Here is a 19,083-nt window from a genome sequence, read left to right on the forward strand (position 1 = left end):
ATCACCTTTTAGTAATTTCCTTATTTACCATACACATTGTTTGTTTTCTGTACCCATCCAACCACCCCACCCACCCACCTACCCACTTCCTAGAACCATTCCTAGTACACAGTAGACTCTACACAAATATTTATCAAATGAATAAATACCTTGAATGGATGTGACAATCAAGGCATCTGGCAGCAATAGGGAGTGTGTACACTGTATATAGCCACACACTTGAAAATGGCAAAATTTGGCCACAAGGCAAGGGCACAGTGGCTCTGCCTTATAATCCCAGCACTTTGGGAAGCTGAGGCTGGAGGATTGCTTAAGCCCAGGATTTTGAGACTAGCATAGACAATTTAGAGAGCTCTTCTCTCTACAAAAAATAAATCAGCTGGACATGGTGGCACATACCTGTGGCCCCAGCTACTCAAGAGACTGAGGCCAGAGAATCGGCTTGAGTCTAATAGTTCAAGGTTGTGGTGAACTGTATTCACGCCACTGCACTCCACCTGGGTGACAGAGTAAGACCCCAACTCAAAAAAAAAATGGCAAAAAAATTGCATTTCTTTTGGAAATAGTCTATAATCCAAACGTGCTTCATAGTATGGTATTTAAGAGTGCAAGTTTCTTAGTCTGACCAACCTGGATTTGAATTACATATACATGTAACATCTCTAAGCCTTAATTTCCTTTTATGTAAAATGTTTTTTTAATGATGGTGTCTATTTTGATGACAATTAAATGAGATTCAGTATGATAAGCACTTGGCACATAGAAAGCTCCCAAAAGGTAGCCAACTATTATTAATATTAATGTTTGCAATTTTAATAATATAACACATAGGTATACATATGTCTACTACTAGATAAGTAGCTATATATATCCACTAAAAAGCCATTATTCTGCCATTTTATTGTAATAATTCAATTTTCTTGGCTCATAAAAATTGGGCCTTGCTATAGATGAAATAATAAAGAGACATTACTGAGAATTCCGTAATAAACTCCGCTGGACAAACCCAATTTAACAATGCATTTTCTACCTCGAAAGGCTATTTTCTTTCTAAACTATTGCTGTGTTTTTATTTTTTCACTCATATGACCATTAGTTGAGAGATGTGTCTCTCAATAGGTAGCCAGCTGTGTTCCACCCAGTCAGGTGTGAAGAAAAATCAGGAACTATTTAAACACAACTCTTGCTTTACCTCTAAATTGAGTTAAGAGGAGAAATAAAAAGAATGAACATTCTGGGTAACACACTTATAGAACATGAACCTTTGAAAAATAAAAATAAAAAATCTCACTTAAATGTGTTTATTTCATTTAGCTCAAACAGAAATAATATGGCAAATGGGATTTTACCTGGCCTCCTTTAAATTGGCCAATCTTGAAATCCATAATGACTTTCTGAATTCTATCTGGGTCTCTCCAGGTATTCTGTCATATTTCTTTGTATGTAGGAAAGATATGCAGACATTCACATCTCTACTTTGGGCTTTAAACTGATTTTTACACTTTTATCAGGAAAAAAAAAGAAGACAGCCTCGTGCAAAAGTTATTTTAGATGTGGAGTTATGCAAACCCTTCAACACATTCCCAAAGGTGCCAGTCTTGCCCTTATAACCAGTTTCAGAGCATTTTAGGTGTTCAGCATAATTTGCACCCTTAATACAGTTACTTACACTGTGGTTGAGTTGGTTTTCTTTTATTATTTTTCCTTGCCTTGAAACTAGCTTGCCCTTTCAAAGTGAAAAAAACAGGAGCTCCTGACAAAATGTGATGGTGTTTCATCCTCTACTTAAATTATAACCTTCTTTCAAGTATTTACTCCGTTTGGGGGGCCCTGGTTTGATCACGGATGGAGGCAAGTGCATCCTTAAAGAAATAAAAGTTGAGTCTGCATTTTCTAGAAAACTTTTAAAACTTCACGTTCGAGCACAGTGTTTCTTCCTGACGTTAATTGGGCGGCAAATTAACTTTCCCTTCCTCTTCCGTTTTGTTTTCTGCTTCCAGTGACAGTGGTGCTGTTTGCCGCTCTGAGGCGGCAGCGAAAAAAAGAGCCTTTGATCATTTCCAAAGAGGACATCAGAGATAACATTGTCAGTTACAACGACGAAGGTGGTGGAGAGGAGGACACCCAGGCCTTTGATATTGGCACCCTGAGGAATCCCGAAGCCATAGAGGACAACAAATTACGAAGGGACATTGTGCCCGAAGCCCTTTTCCTCCCCCGACGGACTCCAACAGCTCGTGACAACACCGATGTCAGAGATTTCATTAACCAAAGGTTAAAGGAAAATGACACGGACCCCACTGCCCCGCCGTACGACTCACTGGCCACCTACGCCTACGAAGGCACCGGCTCGGTGGCAGATTCCCTGAGCTCGCTGGAGTCGGTGACCACGGATGGAGATCAAGACTATGATTACCTTAGTGACTGGGGACCTCGGTTCAAAAAGCTAGCGGATATGTACGGAGGAGTGGACAGTGACAAAGACTCCTAATCTGTTGCCTTTTTTCATTTTCCAATATGACACTGAGATATGTGAAGTGGCTATTTCTTTATATTTATCCACTGCTCCGTGAAGGGTCCTCTGCTGTATCCGTTCCACAGACCAATGGCTGCCGTCCGTGTGGATCCAATGTTAAAGACTTTTTTCTAGTACAATTTTATGAGCTTCCAAGAGGCAAATTTTTATTTTTTAGTGCATCCAGTTAATCAAGTCAGCCCAACAGGCACGTGCCAGAGGAGAGGACAGAGAGCAGTGTTTTCACTTGTTCTCTTAGGGCCTCATGCTCATTGCCACTGGCCTGGTGGTTAACTACACTCCATGGACCCTGGTCAGCTGCCTGCTCTAACTGTACGTTTCACATGCTAATGGGATAAGGGATTGTGCTTTAAAGATAAAAATGTAATCTTAGCGAAAGAATTGAGGGTGTATCAGCTCACAAGGAGATAAACTACATATATATATAAGGGTGTGTATTTCCGACATAGAGAATTTAAAATGACATTTGCCAATCCTGTTTTTTCTTCAAGAACTTTCTCTGGCACCGACTACTATTCAAAACATCAAACCCATCAGTGTTTTAAAATTCGTATTACTTTTAACGAATAGTAGCAAGTTAAATAGTAATGTCAGCAACAAACTTAATGAGACTTTATTCCTTGCCACGAACTCATAATTTGTTACTTCCTAGACTAGCAATGCAAACGTTTGCCTTTGTATCAAATCAAAGAAAAGGGAAAATAACTAATAATGTTAACAGAGGAACTATTTTTAGCATACGTTAAAAGTTTTGGCCACCAAATGTATCACGGACCACTTGAAAGTCTTCCAGTCATCAGTAGGCTCGTGACAAATAAGTCTAATTGTTTAAAAGTTCTTGAAATAATTCTTCTGAGACAAATTTTAGCTCCTTATCTGTAGTTGTTGTCAACATTATTATCCTATATGAAAGCAGTAGTGTAAAATACAATAATTTATATCCTTCAGATACTTCTTACACACTTAAGTTGAATTAGTAAAGTAAGATTAAATAAAATTTAAATCCCACTCTCAGTAGTCAATGGAAAGGTGACAGCCAGCCATACTTGAACTGAATACCCTGCCCTTCACATCTGGAAGCTTCTATGTGTTTATATAATGTGATAAATATTCACAAACAACATGGAGATCATGATGACAACTTACATATTCCATGTTTGGAAGACGCTTACAAAGGGAAAATTTCCCTTCAACAAAGGTGTTTAAGATTGTAATTAAAATGATAGTTGGCTTTCCAAAGCATTAGTATTTTCTCATTGCTTTTACTTTGCTTTCATGACCACCCTGCCATCTTTGTCTTTGAACTAATGATAAAGTAATGGTCTCAAACTATGACAGAAAAGTAATGCAAAATCTATCCAATCTATTATTTCTCTAATTATGCAATTAGCCTCATAGTCGGTTATTATACAGAGGATCCAACTGAACCGAACTAATCCTTCTGGCAGGTTCAAATCATTTATTTCATACGACTGTTCTAATGACCCTTATCATTAGAATCTTACATTATGCAGTCATCAGAATTTCCAAAGTACTGTAATGAAAACATACTTGTTTTGAAACACTAAAAGACAGGTTCTGTGTATATATATATAATATATATACTTAAGAATATACTGACTTCACGTATTAGTCTTAGGGATTTATTTTCGATTAATGTTAATTTCCTACAGATAATCTTAGTGTCATTTCCATTTGGGGATAATGTCATATCAGCACATATTTTTTGTTTGGAAACATACTGTTGTTTACTTAAGTTTGAAATAGGCATATTACCCAAGAAGTAAAGATGGAACCTTTGAAACAATAGAAACATAGTATTTTGGGTTGCCATATTAGAGTGAAAAATTTTTACAACCATATTATTCCTTGTGTTTCCTGAATGGTTTCTTATTTTATAATGGACTGCCCTGTATACTAATACTAACTGATATTTAGCTTGAGCTATTTCCTGCTTTCAGGATTTTCTTTTTCTAGTTCTTCACACACACACACACACACACACACACACACAGGAATGCTAACAGAAGGCTATGAGAGGTCCTCATTCTAATGAATTGATATGTATCATAGTCACAGATAAGTGTTGAGAAAAGATAGCTTAGTAAAATTAATTAACAAGAACTAGTCATTTATAGTAATAGAGCAGCACCCTAATCACACCCTTTACTGTAAAAATTGAAGAGCTCTCTATTCTTGTGTTTCATGACATATAACAAATGGAATCAAGAAAGATAGTCCTGTAAAAAGAAAGATATCATCAAGAGTTGAGGGTTGACACTAGCAATTTCCAATGTTTAAGGGTCAGATTTACTTTCTCCTAATACCTGAAAGTAAATATTTCTCTAGTGAAATATTTGAGATGTCACTGGCAGGGTCTTTTATCCCACCCTGAAGATGATATGGTGTGCCAAGAACAGGTTACTATTACTAATTGTTGAATAACTTTAATCTTTTACCACAAAAGCTGATGACAAAGTAAATTTATAGGAAATTGTTTAATTGGAGACTGGAGCTGAATGTTTAGTACTATGGTGCTATAAATATAAAGTTGGAGTGATATTTTCCTGTAATTAAGACACTTTGACATCATGAAAACAATAAGAGCCACAGTTCCATTATTCCCCTGTTCAGTCTCACTTCCTTTCCACCAAAATACCAAGTCAAACACCATTCCATGTACAGAATTTTTTTAAGTGCTGGGTCCAAGTCAACATGATAGATTACTAGAGGAAAAAAATAGTTTTCAGCTCTATTTTCACATTGTCTGTGTCCTGATTTCAGATATTGGTGATGAGAAGGATAGAAAAAGAGTGGGAAGAAATAAAAGTTTGATATTTGCTTCAATCACTGAGAAACTAAAATTCATTAAACATAAGCAGATTGCTTTTGTGGGTTGTTTCAAGGACGCTGAGGCCTTTCTGATGATTCCCCCCCCCCCATTCAAAGGGAATCGCTTTTTTAAACTATTAAGATAGTCCCTAGAATAAGTTGAATTTTAAAACATTAAGCCATTGTTTAAATCACCTTCACTTCATTGCCACTTTCTGCTGAAAGGCCTGAAAAACATTTGTGCCCAAATAATCAAATGGTAGAGAAACAAAGATAGTGGCACAGAACATCAAGAGAGGGAATCTGGGCACAGTAAATATATGTGTCTTTCAGAACTTCCCTGCTTTTACAGTTTGGATGCATAAAGGAAGGTTCAGCTGCAAAATTACTCATTTTCAGGTGGAACAAAACCTGGCAATTCAATTTTAACTCAGTATAAAATTTTGTGTCTTCGTTTTCATTTTCAGCTTTCAAAAAGCTGTGCAAAAAGTTCTTAAAAATTGAATCTACCTATTAGAAGCATCCAAATTTTATGGATCCAAATTAACTTTAGAATGTTTCCATCACTTTCAATTTTAAATACATAAATTTTCAATATCCTGATTTGCTGAACATCTCACATCAAATGCTTTGCCTAGATATGGATATTTCACTAGGAATAATAGTATATAAACTATGAATCAGGCATTTTTCTAGATTCTGTATACTTGAGCACCATAAAAAGTGTACTGTTGAAAGAAGAAATCAGAGTTGATTCCTGGGTGCAAGCTAAATTTTTAAATCAAGTACTCATCCTTATCAGCTAAATTTGTTTTCCCCAGGAACAGACTATGAAATACATTCTTTTATCCTAATCACTAGTTTTGAAGTGATGTAATTACTCTGGAAGAACACTCTAAAAAGTCATGATCCCTACTATTTTGAAAAGTATCCTCTGAAAAGGATCATTTTAGTGTAATTTTGATTTTGATGTTTTATCCGGATGAAATCTTTTTTGAATTGTGACATTGTAGCAGGGGACTCAAAAGCCAAGCAGTCTGCTGTTTAAATCAACACCACAACCTTCTTTATCAGATTATAAGAGTGGAAAGATTGACACTTGGTATGCGAATCTTCAGGAAGATGGAAAGTTTCCTAAGCTCTGACAGGCAGCTTTCTTTTCCAGAGAATACAGCATTACAGTATGGTTCCTTAAATGTGCAGTGACAATTATGGTTGCAGCCTTTTTAATCTCCCTATGGCATCTTTATGGAATAATTTTCTAAAGGGATAATTCTCTACTAAAAAATCAGACCCTGACCATATTTAATGTGGGGAGCAATACCCTCTTAGAAGGAAAATACATTGACTCACACACTTGTTAAAAGTTAATAAAGAAATAGCTCATATTTAAAGCTAGAAGTTTATGGTCTCTGCATTGTCAATTTAATTTAAGCATTGCTGAGACAATCTTTAATCTACTCTCCATTTCGTAATACCTTATTTATGGTGCATTTTCATTTTTTATTTGGGGGGAAACATTAGCCCAATAGAACCAGCAGATGAAAGTGTTGAAAGCAGGTCAAATGGAAACAAAGGCTCTTACCCACTGTATTTCAGACCGGACTGAGGCACTTAGCCAAAGAGCCACTGGGTTATTAGATTAATTTCAAGAGAGCTTTTACAAGTTGCTTAATTCCATTTTTTAAAAACCATGAACCACAAACTCAAATTTCTCCTCAAATGGGGTTAATTTGACAAATGAGGCATGGACACAGCATTGTGGAAAAGGCATTCCACTCTAATGAGATCTTGGTCTTTCCTGTGAGGCTACGCTATTTATGTAAATATGTCTGGAGGCTCCTTCTATAAGCTTTTAGTTTTCTATGATCTATTAGTTTAGTGTTTATTAAAAAATCAAATGTATAGAATTTCTAGGCATTCAGAGGGAATGCTGTGTAGCAAATGTAAACCTGATCTACTTGGAAGAAATATAGGAACGCTTCAGACTCACTATACTGTTTTGTTTGTGATTATTTTCATTGCTTTGAGAGTGAACTGCATAAGAATAGGCCTTATAATAAATGCTATGTACGTCTTCAGTAGTACCGAGCTAAGGCGGTTTGGCATTCTCCTACTGTGATTTGTGATTTTTAAACCCAGAAAATAAAAGCTTTTTGGTATTGATTGTTTTTAATTAAAAATACTTCCAAGTATAAATTGAAACTGATGCCACCCTTGAAGATTTACTGGCTGGAGTGCTCAGTTCATGTCGTTTTCCTCAGTATCGTTCATGTCTTTGGCAACAAGAATACCTGGTGGAAGCAATCACTGCTCGCTTCCATCCACATTTGTAGCTAGGGAAATTTTCATAACCTCACAGCTTACCTGAGAAAGTTTTCTGTGTTAAGTGGGGTTGAGAGTCTTAACTTTCAGCTCAGTGCAGCCGGGCCTTTTGTTGTAGTCAAATGGCAAATACGCACTTCTTGAAATGGCTTCTTTCATTTTGTTTTGCTTTCTTAGAGTTAAAAATTTGAAAAGAATGCAATTTAAAAAGTGATTTCTCACAAAGAGTAAATATGCCTTTTGCAAACCAATTTTTGTAACAAGTTATTTATATGATATTACTTAATAAACTGGTTTTTTTCTAACTTGTTTTTTTTCAATTCTCTCAAACTATTGTTTATAATCACAGTTTTTTTTTAATGTACATGCTGATACACTTTATCTTTCTGAATCTGCTGTTTTAACCTCTCAAATAGCTAAGAAAAGCTGACTTGTTGTACAATAATTAGCTTGTAAACAATAGTTTCTCCCAGCCAGCACTATATATCATTGACACTGTCCTGCAGACTTCGTATGGCTGGGATGTCAAGAATTTTACTATTATTTATGGAATTGCTTTATTAAGAAGAAAGCTGTTTATCCTCATGGTAATTGCTTTAGATTAAAAAAAAAAAAGGACAGTTCTATATTTTTGCCCCTCCCAAATCTCCATCCATTATTTCACTCACATAAAAACAAGTGTCTATGGATCTCTGCTTAAAAGAAAAAGCAAGAGTCAGATCAAAGGGACACAAAAATAAAATCCTTTTAGCATTCTGATACATGAGTAAATAAAATGTTTTCAGTATATTTATAGCTTGTTCTTTTATAAAGCTGCCTCCTATTTCCACAGAGGTCATTTTGTAATTTTTTTTAACTGGAAGAATTCATAGCTTTTGCAAAGGAGATTGTCATGTATGCATGTATGCATTCATTTGTTCCATATATTTTAGACTCTTCACTGAGTGCTGTGGAATATTTGACAATAAGCCAGATGAGTATACTTTCCTTTCTCTCTAGAAGTTCATGGTCCAGGAGGAAAGCATGCGATAAAGCTCATAACTACAGTACACACTAGAAGGTGCCTGGGGATGTCTTTTGAAGTATACTGATGTCTTCTGAAGGGTACTTCCCACAGGAAGGAGTAACAGTGTCTGCCCAACTGGAGGGACAGGGAGTCCAGCAGGACTGAGATGCAGAAATATAAGAAGTTATGCCCGGGCTCAGTGGCTCAGCCTGTAATCCCAGCACTTTGAGAGGTGGAGGCGAGTAGATTGCCTGAGCCCAAGGGCTCGAGACTAACCTGGACAACTTGGCGGCGAGACCTCAGGTCTACAAAAAAAATTTTTTTAAATTAGCAGGGCGTGGTAGCACACACCTGTAGTTCTGGCTACTTGGAAGGCTGAGGCGGAAGGATCTCCAAGCCCAGCAGGTCGAGGCTGCGGTGGCCGTGAGCATGCCACTGCACTCCAGCCTGGGCAACGGAGTGAGACTCCAACTCAAAAAAAAAAAAAAAAGAATAGCAGGGGAAAAGGAAAGAGAAGGATACTTAAGCAATGCAGTTGATCTCTGCTGAGGTCCCTGAAGAGAACGAGGCTTGGAAAAGTCACGTGGCATCGGAACACAAGGATCATGAATGCTGTAGAGGCTGACCTTTATTGTTTTGTTTTGCCATTTGCTTTAAAGTTAACGTGCTGGGAAACGGAAACCCACAGAAGGGAATGATGTGATTAGAAACAAACTTTTTGAAGGATATAGACAGGGTGCAGTAGTATGCACAGTGCCCTAGAGCCAAGTCTATATACACCATCCACTCTGCCCCAAACTCTGAACACCCCCGGGGTTATGGCACCCCTGAGGTGAAGACAGAGCAACCAGAGTCTGCAGGATGCTAGGAAACGTCCCGGATATAATGGTAACATAGGCAGGAAGCGCAATGTGAGGTCTCAGGCACCCTGTTCAGCAAGCAGAATCCCGCAAACATCTAAACAGGGTAAGCCCTTTCTCATCACCATAACACACCACTTCCTATGATTATTATTAGTATGTATTAGGGCAATTAACCCTGGCGGCGGCAACAGACAAAATCCAAAGTCTACATAAAGTTTATTACTCACTTTTGGGACGTTCAGAGTGGTTGTGAATCTTTCTCCCTCTTGTAAAGAAGGCATCTGGAGCACACTGCCTCCAAGATAACTCTGGCAGGGAAAACTGAGTCACATGGCCCCAGACTAACTGGGAAGAGACTGGGGAACTAAACAAACACGTGTGTATCCACCGAGCACTAAGAGCCTCTGTCACATATAGGCCCAGTATCCTTCCCGTATTTTCCCCAGTTTCAGTCGCCATAGTAACACACATCCCATGATAATAATGGCATTATTGGGAAAGAAGGGAGGAAGTTGTTCACAAATTCAATCTTCAAATTGAAAATCCTTTTAAGAAGAGTTTGTCTACCATTCCTGACTTCAATGCCCATGGCAGACAATGCCAATCAATTGATACTTTTTTCTCAAGGCTCTTCTAGATATAAACATGGAATCCCTGAGGGGAAGGCCCAAGCAGCCATCAACAACAGTATAATGCTGACCTATGGACCATCCCAAACCTAGGAGATGAAGTTATCTAGTTAAAGATGGGCTTTCTTTCACTTTAAGTTTTGTTGACTACTCACCACCAACATTTGCAAAGAGCATTCTGGTCTTGGAACTGTCAAAACATTGGAATAATTTAAAAAGCTAAAAGCTTTCGCATGCAACTTTGTTCCGTAACTCTGAACCAAGGAGTATGTATCTCTTTGCACAATTAGATATGAATTTCAGCTTGGTTGAGACATCTCCTTTCAATGATACTCCTGAACTTTGACATTCATTCTGAAAAACCATCTGAGAATCTACTCTGAACCAGGCACAGATCAAGGTGATAGGGATGCAGGGTTAAACAAGACAGACACACACCCTGCTTTGTGCATATCCTTCCATCAGAGCTACCCTGGTTTAATGTCCCACTATTAATCTTAGTTTGCCTTACTAAGCATTGTGTACTGAATGACATACTGATTCTTTAGAGCACCTTTCTCTGGTTTATATTCCTGAATGCAATACTTTTCCAAATATGCTATGAATAGATACAGCTCTTTAAAAGAAGTAGATTGTCTCCTACTTCTCTCTATAATATACTTATTCCTTTTTTAAAATGTCTTCCTTGACATATTCCATCATCTTTATTGCTTTCTGAGTCATTTGGTCCCAAAAACGTAACTTTGAAACTTTTAAGAGTGAATATGTCTTGTTTGCACATTGGTTAAAAAAAAAAAAAAGATTTCCTTATAGTCAGTAAAGGATAGGTTTTATTAAAGCTTTTAACTTTGCTTAGCTACCTGATAATAATGCCTTACTTTTATGTAACACTTTAGAATAACTATCGTATATATTTCTTAATATAACTCTCATGAAAGCTCTATAAAATAGGCAGTAACATTCACAAAGAAAGTGGGGTCATTTGCCCTCAGGTCCACATCGCATGAACGCGAATTAAACTCACTTCTTTTAACTCAGACTCTGCCATCCTGCCATTGACCTCACATTTTCCCTTTTGTGTGTATAGTCTAATCCCACCCATTTAGGAGAATATTTTTGGGGAGGAAAAAAAGATCTTTTTTCCTTTATACAAATTCAGATGATGTCAGACTCTGCTAATGGCTACAACCTCAAAGGCGTTCTTCCCCATAAGATCAGTCCAAAGGCTCTGTGAAGAAAAGAAAAGAGCCTGAAAAGCAAAATTCTGCCTATTAACCCCAATTACCCAACTGATTCCTATTATAAAATCAGAAGTAGAAATATCCTCAAGAAACATAAAATTCCACCAATGACTTAATGAGCTCTCATTGCTTATAAAAGAATAATCTTGACCATATTGGTACTTCAAATATCAGATTGGAGTGAGCCCTCTGCAGGGTGACAATGCCCTGTAATAAAAGAGGGGAAAGGACGGGAATTGGGACTTCCTGTCGTCTCACCTGAGATGATTCAGATTCTGTGACTAAAAACGTGTTGTGGAGGAGGAAGGGTGACTTGCTCTTTCCCTGAGCAATCGTGGAATCCATTTCTCCCCCATAGTGTGGTGTCTATGATGTCCCCAGAAAACCCAGCTGCTCAGGTAGGTGGGTACCTGCATAACAGAGAAACAGTTGCAAATCTTTGTTTCCGAGCTAAAAGAAATATATTTTCCTTATTTTCTGAAATTTTTTTAAGTTAAAATCTTAAACCCTAACTCTTATGAGCAGAAACTCAACTTTAGTCATATAGGATTTCTTGCCACAACCTTCACTGATATTACAACTAAGTTCCAAGGGACTAAGGTAATGTCAAGAACTGGGGATAAGAGGAAGACGAGACATAGGCAAAGCTTAAAGCTAATCTGCTAAGGGAGCCAAGAGAAGGAGAGGGATTCCAGAAAAAACATGGTAATTCTCTGCCTTAACCCTCCCTGTCTGTCTTCTCACCCATTGCCAAATGAGGAGACAGAAGTTTATTGATCTGAATTTTTTTTATGTTATTGTCATTTTTTTCTCATTCTCAGAAGGTCAGGATCAAAAGCTTAAGAAAGACACCTGATTCTTTTCTGACTTGTGGCTTTGGCAGAGATTTTGAAAGAACTGAAAGTTATCTCAGAATGTCACTATTTCCAACTTAATACTCATTTATAGTAGTGTTTTCTTGTTTTCTTACCTCAAGCATTATTCACAAATATGTATTTATATTAAAATATATTAAATAATACATTAAATATTGGGCCAGTTTTTAATAATTTTTTTAAATTTTGTTATTTTAAAGATATGGGGTACAATTCAGAATTAGGTATACAAGTGGTCATCATACAGGTAAAATTTGGGCCTCCCTTTGGTTCGCACTTTGCCTGGTTTGAGATCAGGTACTCTTGTTATGTGCCGCCCCTCCCTCCCCTCGCAGTATCCCACTTCTGCCAATCCCTTTCTTATCATATTATGGCAAATGTTCAGGGTCCGCTTATGAGTGAAAACGTGGTACTCAGTTCTTCGTGTCTGTGATAGATCACCGAATATGATAGACTCTAAATCCATCCAAGTTGCTGCGACATCCATAATTTTGTTCTTCTTCGTGACTGCATAATATTCCATCAAGTGTATGTACCACATTTTTTTTATCCAGTCCAGTTTCAATGAGCAGCATGGTTGGTTCCATGTTTTTGCTATTGTGTATCGTGTAGTGCTACAACGGTTTTTAATGATTTTTTAACATCTTATGAGTACTACCTACTTTACTAATTTTTTTCTTTATCATAAATTGAAAAGAACATTACAAAGTGTTTTCTGATTTGTGAATACATCTACATGAAAAATTCTACAAAATTACAAAAATTAAATCACACTTAAATACATATGTAATAAACAATTTGTACTGAAAATAATAAACATATTAAATCTAGACCGTGTGCCTCCCTTTGAATCCAAAGAAACACATCTACCTTAAAGAATTTGGCAAAATGAAAACATTCAAATGATCTTTTGAATCATTTGATTCACGTGAAAAAAAAATTGAGGAACAGATTTGTTTCATCATTAGGACCTTAGCTGGGCCTCCAAAGGAACAATGGAACTGACAGCAAAATCTCTGGAACGCTTCTCTAAAATGCGAATTCCCCATTCCTGCTCCAGAAATAATCAGGGCTATGTTATGCACTTCACAGACTTTAAGCGTTCCTAAGGGATGAGGAGAATGAGAGTATATATATTTTTTTCATTTGTTTGCTTTGTTTTGTCTTGTTTAGAGACAGGGTCTGGCTCTTTTGCCCAGGCTGGAGTGCAGTGGTGCAATCATAGCTTACTGTAGTTTGGAAATTCTGGCCTCAAGTGATCCTCCTGCCTCAGCCTCCCAAAACTCAGGGATGACAGGCAAGAGCCAATCGTGACTGGCCCTCTAGTATTTTTGATATTTTATATTATATTTAAATGATGTGTCCTTATCTTATTTAAATACTTAATATTTTATTGTTTTTATATACCTTGCAACTTTCCTGTAACTGTGGAATGTGAAGCATAGACTTGCCTAGTACGTGATAAAGGGATTAAAACAGGTGCCCTCTCTTGAAAAGGTTGCACATGTCCAATTAAATCACAAGGGGTAGTTCATACACGTTTATTTAAAACCTCAGATGAGGCTTCCCACTCCCTGATATTTTTTTCACAACTTTTCCGGCTACTTTCCCTGCAAGTGTCAGTCAATAAGTAGATTGAAATCCCTCTGGAGTGGATTCGCCAGCCTTCCTAAGCATTTGCTTTCTCTCTTTTTAAAGTCAGCTGTTATTCTATGAGCCTCGACTGGGGAACTCCCTCTCTCCTAAGGCCCAATCAGAATTCCACTTCAATTAGCTTAATTGGAGGAAGACACGACCAAATTTCCAATTAAAGTTCTAAAAGAGCTATTAGCACAGACTATTTTTGTCTTTTCAGAGTAAGCTCTCCTAATAGACATTTTTTTTAAAAGGTAAAAATTCTTAAAGGAGAAAAGGTGGGCACAATTAGATCAATTACTGCCATTAATAATGCCTCATAGTAAAGTTAGGTCTTTTCACTTAGGTGATTTGGAAGTAAGACATTTATTAATTATTTCATTAACTAATTTTATTGAGTTACTATATGTATATTGTTTAAAATGCCAAATACTTCCTCAAAGCATGTAGTCAAAACTTTCCATTCCACCTCTAATCCCTTACTCACAGGTATCCCCTTCAACTCTTCCAGATAGTTCTAGTACTTACTTCCATATTTCTAAATAACAGGAATCATCAGAAGCTGCCATTTTTGTAGAAAAGAATGGGTTAATAGCAATAATTTTAGATAGTTCAACTTAAGAATACTATCGTGAAGGATTATAGTTTTAAACATAGAGTAAGGATTTAGATTACCTATGACATTCACAACACAAACACACACACACACACACACACACACACACACATACACACATTTCCCCCATCTTCTCAGTACAGTTATAGCACAATTGGTCATTCAACATTTAGGGTTTACATTATTATTCCTAGGAGAATATTGTTCACAGTTGGGCTTATACTGTACTCCAATTTTAATTTCTTGTTCAACTTTATTTTTTCTGATATTAATAATTTCCTTTTTTTTAAAAATGTACTTAATTTTCTATAAACCTATCATAATTCAGACACAAACTTCCTGACATGATTCTTAAATTCCTCCCAACCATGTAAGTTAATGTCAGTTTTAGGAGTTTTACTTGTTTGTTTTGCTTTCAATAACCCCTTTTAACTATTTGACATCATGATTTTTTAAAAAAACATTTTCTTCTGCTTCCTGCAGAAGTTTCTTTTTCTGGGTTTCTTTTCTCTGTTTGCCTTGGTCTTTGCCTTCCACATGAGAAATCTTCCTCAAGTGTCTGGTGATACTTAGCTGTCTCTTCATAGCTCACAAGGAAGTACCAAAAAAAGGTCATTAGAAGCTCTATGCGTTGGTTCCGGGTGGGGAGGCTCACCACAGAGTGATGGAAGGAAACGGATTAGAACACCCAACTGTCAATGTTCGTAAATTGTTCATTTGGGGTCAATTTCCACTGAGAGGATTCCTTCAACCTTCTCCCATAGGGTATAATTCTGGCTGCCAGTATTCAGAGAACTTTACAGGGGGAAGAGGGCTGGGGGATCCCAACATTCAGAATCCAGATTTTCCTTAATCTACTTTTGAGGTCCAGCTCTTCCCCTGCCCTGAACTGCTGATTGTTGTGGAGTGCAGGGCCTCTCTGATTCAGATTTTCTAGAGAGTGAATCTTCTGCCTTCCACTGGAGTGGAAAAAGAATAGAGAAAAACTCACCCGGTTGTGCAAGGTAGGGAAGAGGATCCAGGGTCTAACTACTCTTGATACAGATTTACAGTCAATCTGGTTCAGCCACGCCCCACACGCTGGCCATCACAGGTACTTGGCACCTCTAATCCCTGCCCTTGGATGAGTTTTGTGCTATGAATCAGTTGCTTCTTACTGGATTCCCACTCCTGTGCTAGCAATTAGGCTTCTGTTTCGTTCTTCTGCTAAGTAAGTTGCCACTCATTTATCCTTTTGTTGTATAAACTTTTCTTGCTTTCTCTCATCAGCTTCTAACTCCTTGGCCATTCTCCTTATTGGGTGAGTTTCCAGTGGCGTTTCTAGAGAAGATAAGTAAATATGTGCATTCCATCCAACACATTATCTATAAGTTACATGTTGTTTTCATATTTAGTCACTCAATGAATACGAATAAATGTTTATTGTGACAGACACTTGGTACTACAACTTGGAGCATGACAGACACATGGAATTTACAGTCTTGCAGAAGAAAACAGATAATTAAATAAGCAATTACAGTTGATCCTTGAGCAACGCAAGTTTTGAATTGCATGGGTTTTCTTATCCGTGGATTTTCTTCCTCCTCTTTCACTCCTTAGACAGCAAGACCAACCCCTCCTCTACCTTCTTCTCCTCAGTCTACTCAACCACAAGTCACATAAATGCTCAGCCCAGAAGCATGCAGGGATAGTCCACAACAGTCAATCAGCAAATTCATTCTAAATATCTCATGAATCCATTAGCATAAAAATCAAATTGCTGTCGCCATTGTGCTGGTGCTGGCAATTCTCACCTCCTTTCGGAATTTCTGCAATCGACTACTATCTCGTCTGTCTGCTTTTAAACCCATCCCCCGTCTAAGCCCCTCTTCCTACTGGAGCCAGAATTATTTTTCAAAATAAAATCTTAATGTGTCACTCTCCTTCTTCAAATCTTACAATGGCTTCCGTTTTAAAGTTCAAATGTTTTTAAATGTCGTATACTGCCCATCATGGTCTCACCTCCACTTTCCTTTCTCACCCCAGCATTCTCTCCCTTTGTACTATTCTCCATTCATACCAAACTTTTTTTTTAATATTGGAAAATATAGTTTATTTAGAAAGTAAATTAGAGATGAAGAGACAGGGGAGATTCACCTCCCCCAGGTAGGGAAGGGGACCAAAGCCAAGAAATATGGTGGCCATAACTCAAAGAACCACATAGACACACCAGAGTTTAACAAAGCAATGACCCATACCAAACTTTTTTTTATAAACAATATTTTTATTATAGTATTGTGGGGTACAGTTAAGGGTTAGGTATACAAATGTGCTTCGTTCAGGCACCCTTGTTGATAACATACCAAACTTTTTAAGTTCTCTAAATGTACCATGGCTTCTCGGTCTTCTGTTTGAATGTTCTTTCCCTCATCTCCTGCTTGACTCCTTCCCACTCTGTAGCACAACCATTTATTCCACTTAGAAGCCTTGCTGTATGTCCACAGCTCCCCCTCAACTTCTATCATATAATTTGATTATACAGTTGGCTCTTGAACAATGCAGGAGTTAGGAGCACCGACCACTTGAGCATTCGAAAATGTGTAACTTTTGAATTCTCCAACACTTAACTACCAATAGCCTATGGTTGACCAGAAGCCTCATCAATAACAAACAGTCCATTAACACACATTTTGTATGTTGTATTTTATACTATATTCTTACAATAAAGTAAGCTAGAAAAAAAAATATTATTAAGATAATCATAAGGGAGAAAACATATATTTATTATTCATTAAGTGGAAATGGATCATTATAAAGGTGTTCATTCTTTAAGCACCTTAAGTTTAAGGTGCTTTATGACATTCAAGAGAAGTCAAGCAGCAGTTGACTATATGGATTTGAAGTTTAAGATAAGCAATCTGGGTTATAGATGTAGCTTCAAGAATCACCAATTTATAGGTGATAATTTCAGGTAAAGGGATATATGAGATTATACAGGAAGAGTCGTTAGAGCAAGAAGGGAAAGAGACACAAGACAGAACCTATCAGAACACTCGTATTTAAGGAATAAACAAAAGCAAAAGGATTTGCTATGTAGTCTGAGACAGATTCTCTCAAGAATTAAAAGGAAAGCAGGGAGAGTCAGTGTTTCCAACTTTAGAGAAAGAGTTCTAATAAAGATGGAGACCCAGGGATCAACTACGGACTGAAAAATTTCCAATGGTCATAAAGAAACAGAGATAACAGAAGACCTTAACTTCAGCAATTTTAGTGGGAGATGAAACCTTAGTCAGGTGACTATGGGTGAGGATGTGAAGTCAGTGAGATTTTCCAACTCTCTCTGGAAGTTAAGAGGTGGTGAAGGATGGGTTCAGTAGCTCAGCCTGTAATCCCAGCACTTTGGGAGGCCAAGGTGAGTGGACTTCCTGAGCCCATGGGTTCTAGACCAGCCTGGGCAATTTGGAGAGACCTCATCTCTACAATAAATCAAAAATTAGCTGGGCGTGGTAGCACGCATCTGTAGTTCCAGCTACTTGGAAGGCTAAGGCAGAAGGATCGCCAGAGGCCAGCAAGTTGATGCTGCGGTGACCGTGAGTGTGCCACTACTTTCCAACCTGGGGGACAGAGTGAGACTCCAACTCAAAAAAAAATCAAACCAAAGGTGGTGAAAGAGAGTATGATGGAGAGGGCCTGAGTTACATATCCTCTAAGATGCTAGAATTGGGATCAGGAAGTTTTGGCATTCTTGCAGAGAAGCAGGCATGATTACTTCTGTGGAGAAAGAGATGACTGAGAAAGAGAAGGTTTTCCAGGTAGTAGTAAGTTGGTGTTCAAGACCATGAATTTGTAGTAACCCTAATCTCTATCCTGATGTGATTAAGGTTTGAATCATCTCCTTTTTTTCCAAAAACCTAAAAGATGTAATGTAATATAAAGTCATTCACCTTTCATCAAATGTGTAAGCTGCAGAGAAAATGTAGGGGGACAGTAATACTGTATCTCTATAGAATAATTCAGTGTTGTATTCAGTTAAAAATTCACTAAAAATTCAGTCTCGGCAGTCAGTCAACAATTTGGAAGATGATGTTTCTTCATAGAAAAAAACCTTTCAACGCTTTTCTTAAACAACCTATTGTCTTCTTGCTTCCTTAGTTTCAAAGGCTATTAATTCAATTCTTAGAGAATGACTAGCCAATGTTACATTGCATGGACACTTTTTTCTTTTCTTTTTTTTTGAAAGAGGATCTTGTTCTGTCACCCAAGCTGGATTGCAGTGGCACAATCATGACTCACTGCAGCCTCAACCTCCTAGGCTCAAGTGATCTTCCCACATCAGCCTACCCAGTAACTGGGGCTGGAGCTGGAGGTGTGTACTACTGCATATGGTTTTCTTTTTTTTTTTTCCTTTGGAAAGACAGTCTTAATATGTTGCCCAGGCTGTTTTTGAACTCCTGGTGTCAAGCACTCTTTTGGCCTTGTCCCAAAGTGCCAGAATTACAAGCATGAGCCACCATGCCCAGTCGCATGGACACCTTTTATTTTAAAT

At 37.6% G+C, this 19,083-nt stretch overlaps 1 protein-coding gene across 2 annotated transcripts in view; it reads left to right on the forward strand.

Moving 5' to 3' along the window:
- The window catches only part of CDH6 (cadherin 6), a 136,526-nt gene extending 132,313 nt beyond the window's left edge, over positions 1-4,213 (forward strand). For both annotated transcript variants that reach the window (XM_008053896.2, XM_021710389.1), the window contains one exon: positions 2,001-4,213. In XM_008053896.2, coding sequence (XP_008052087.1) covers positions 2,001-2,491 — 491 coding nt within the window. In that variant the 3' untranslated portion in view covers positions 2,492-4,213. The remainder of the gene's footprint in view (positions 1-2,000) is intronic.
- Positions 4,214-19,083: the final 14,870 nt, after the last annotated feature.

The sequence above is a fragment of the Carlito syrichta genome, unplaced genomic scaffold (genome assembly GCF_000164805.1).
Source record: "Carlito syrichta isolate Samal-C Ts95f unplaced genomic scaffold, Tarsius_syrichta-2.0.1 Scaffold288841, whole genome shotgun sequence".
NCBI lineage: Eukaryota > Metazoa > Chordata > Mammalia > Primates > Tarsiidae > Carlito > Carlito syrichta.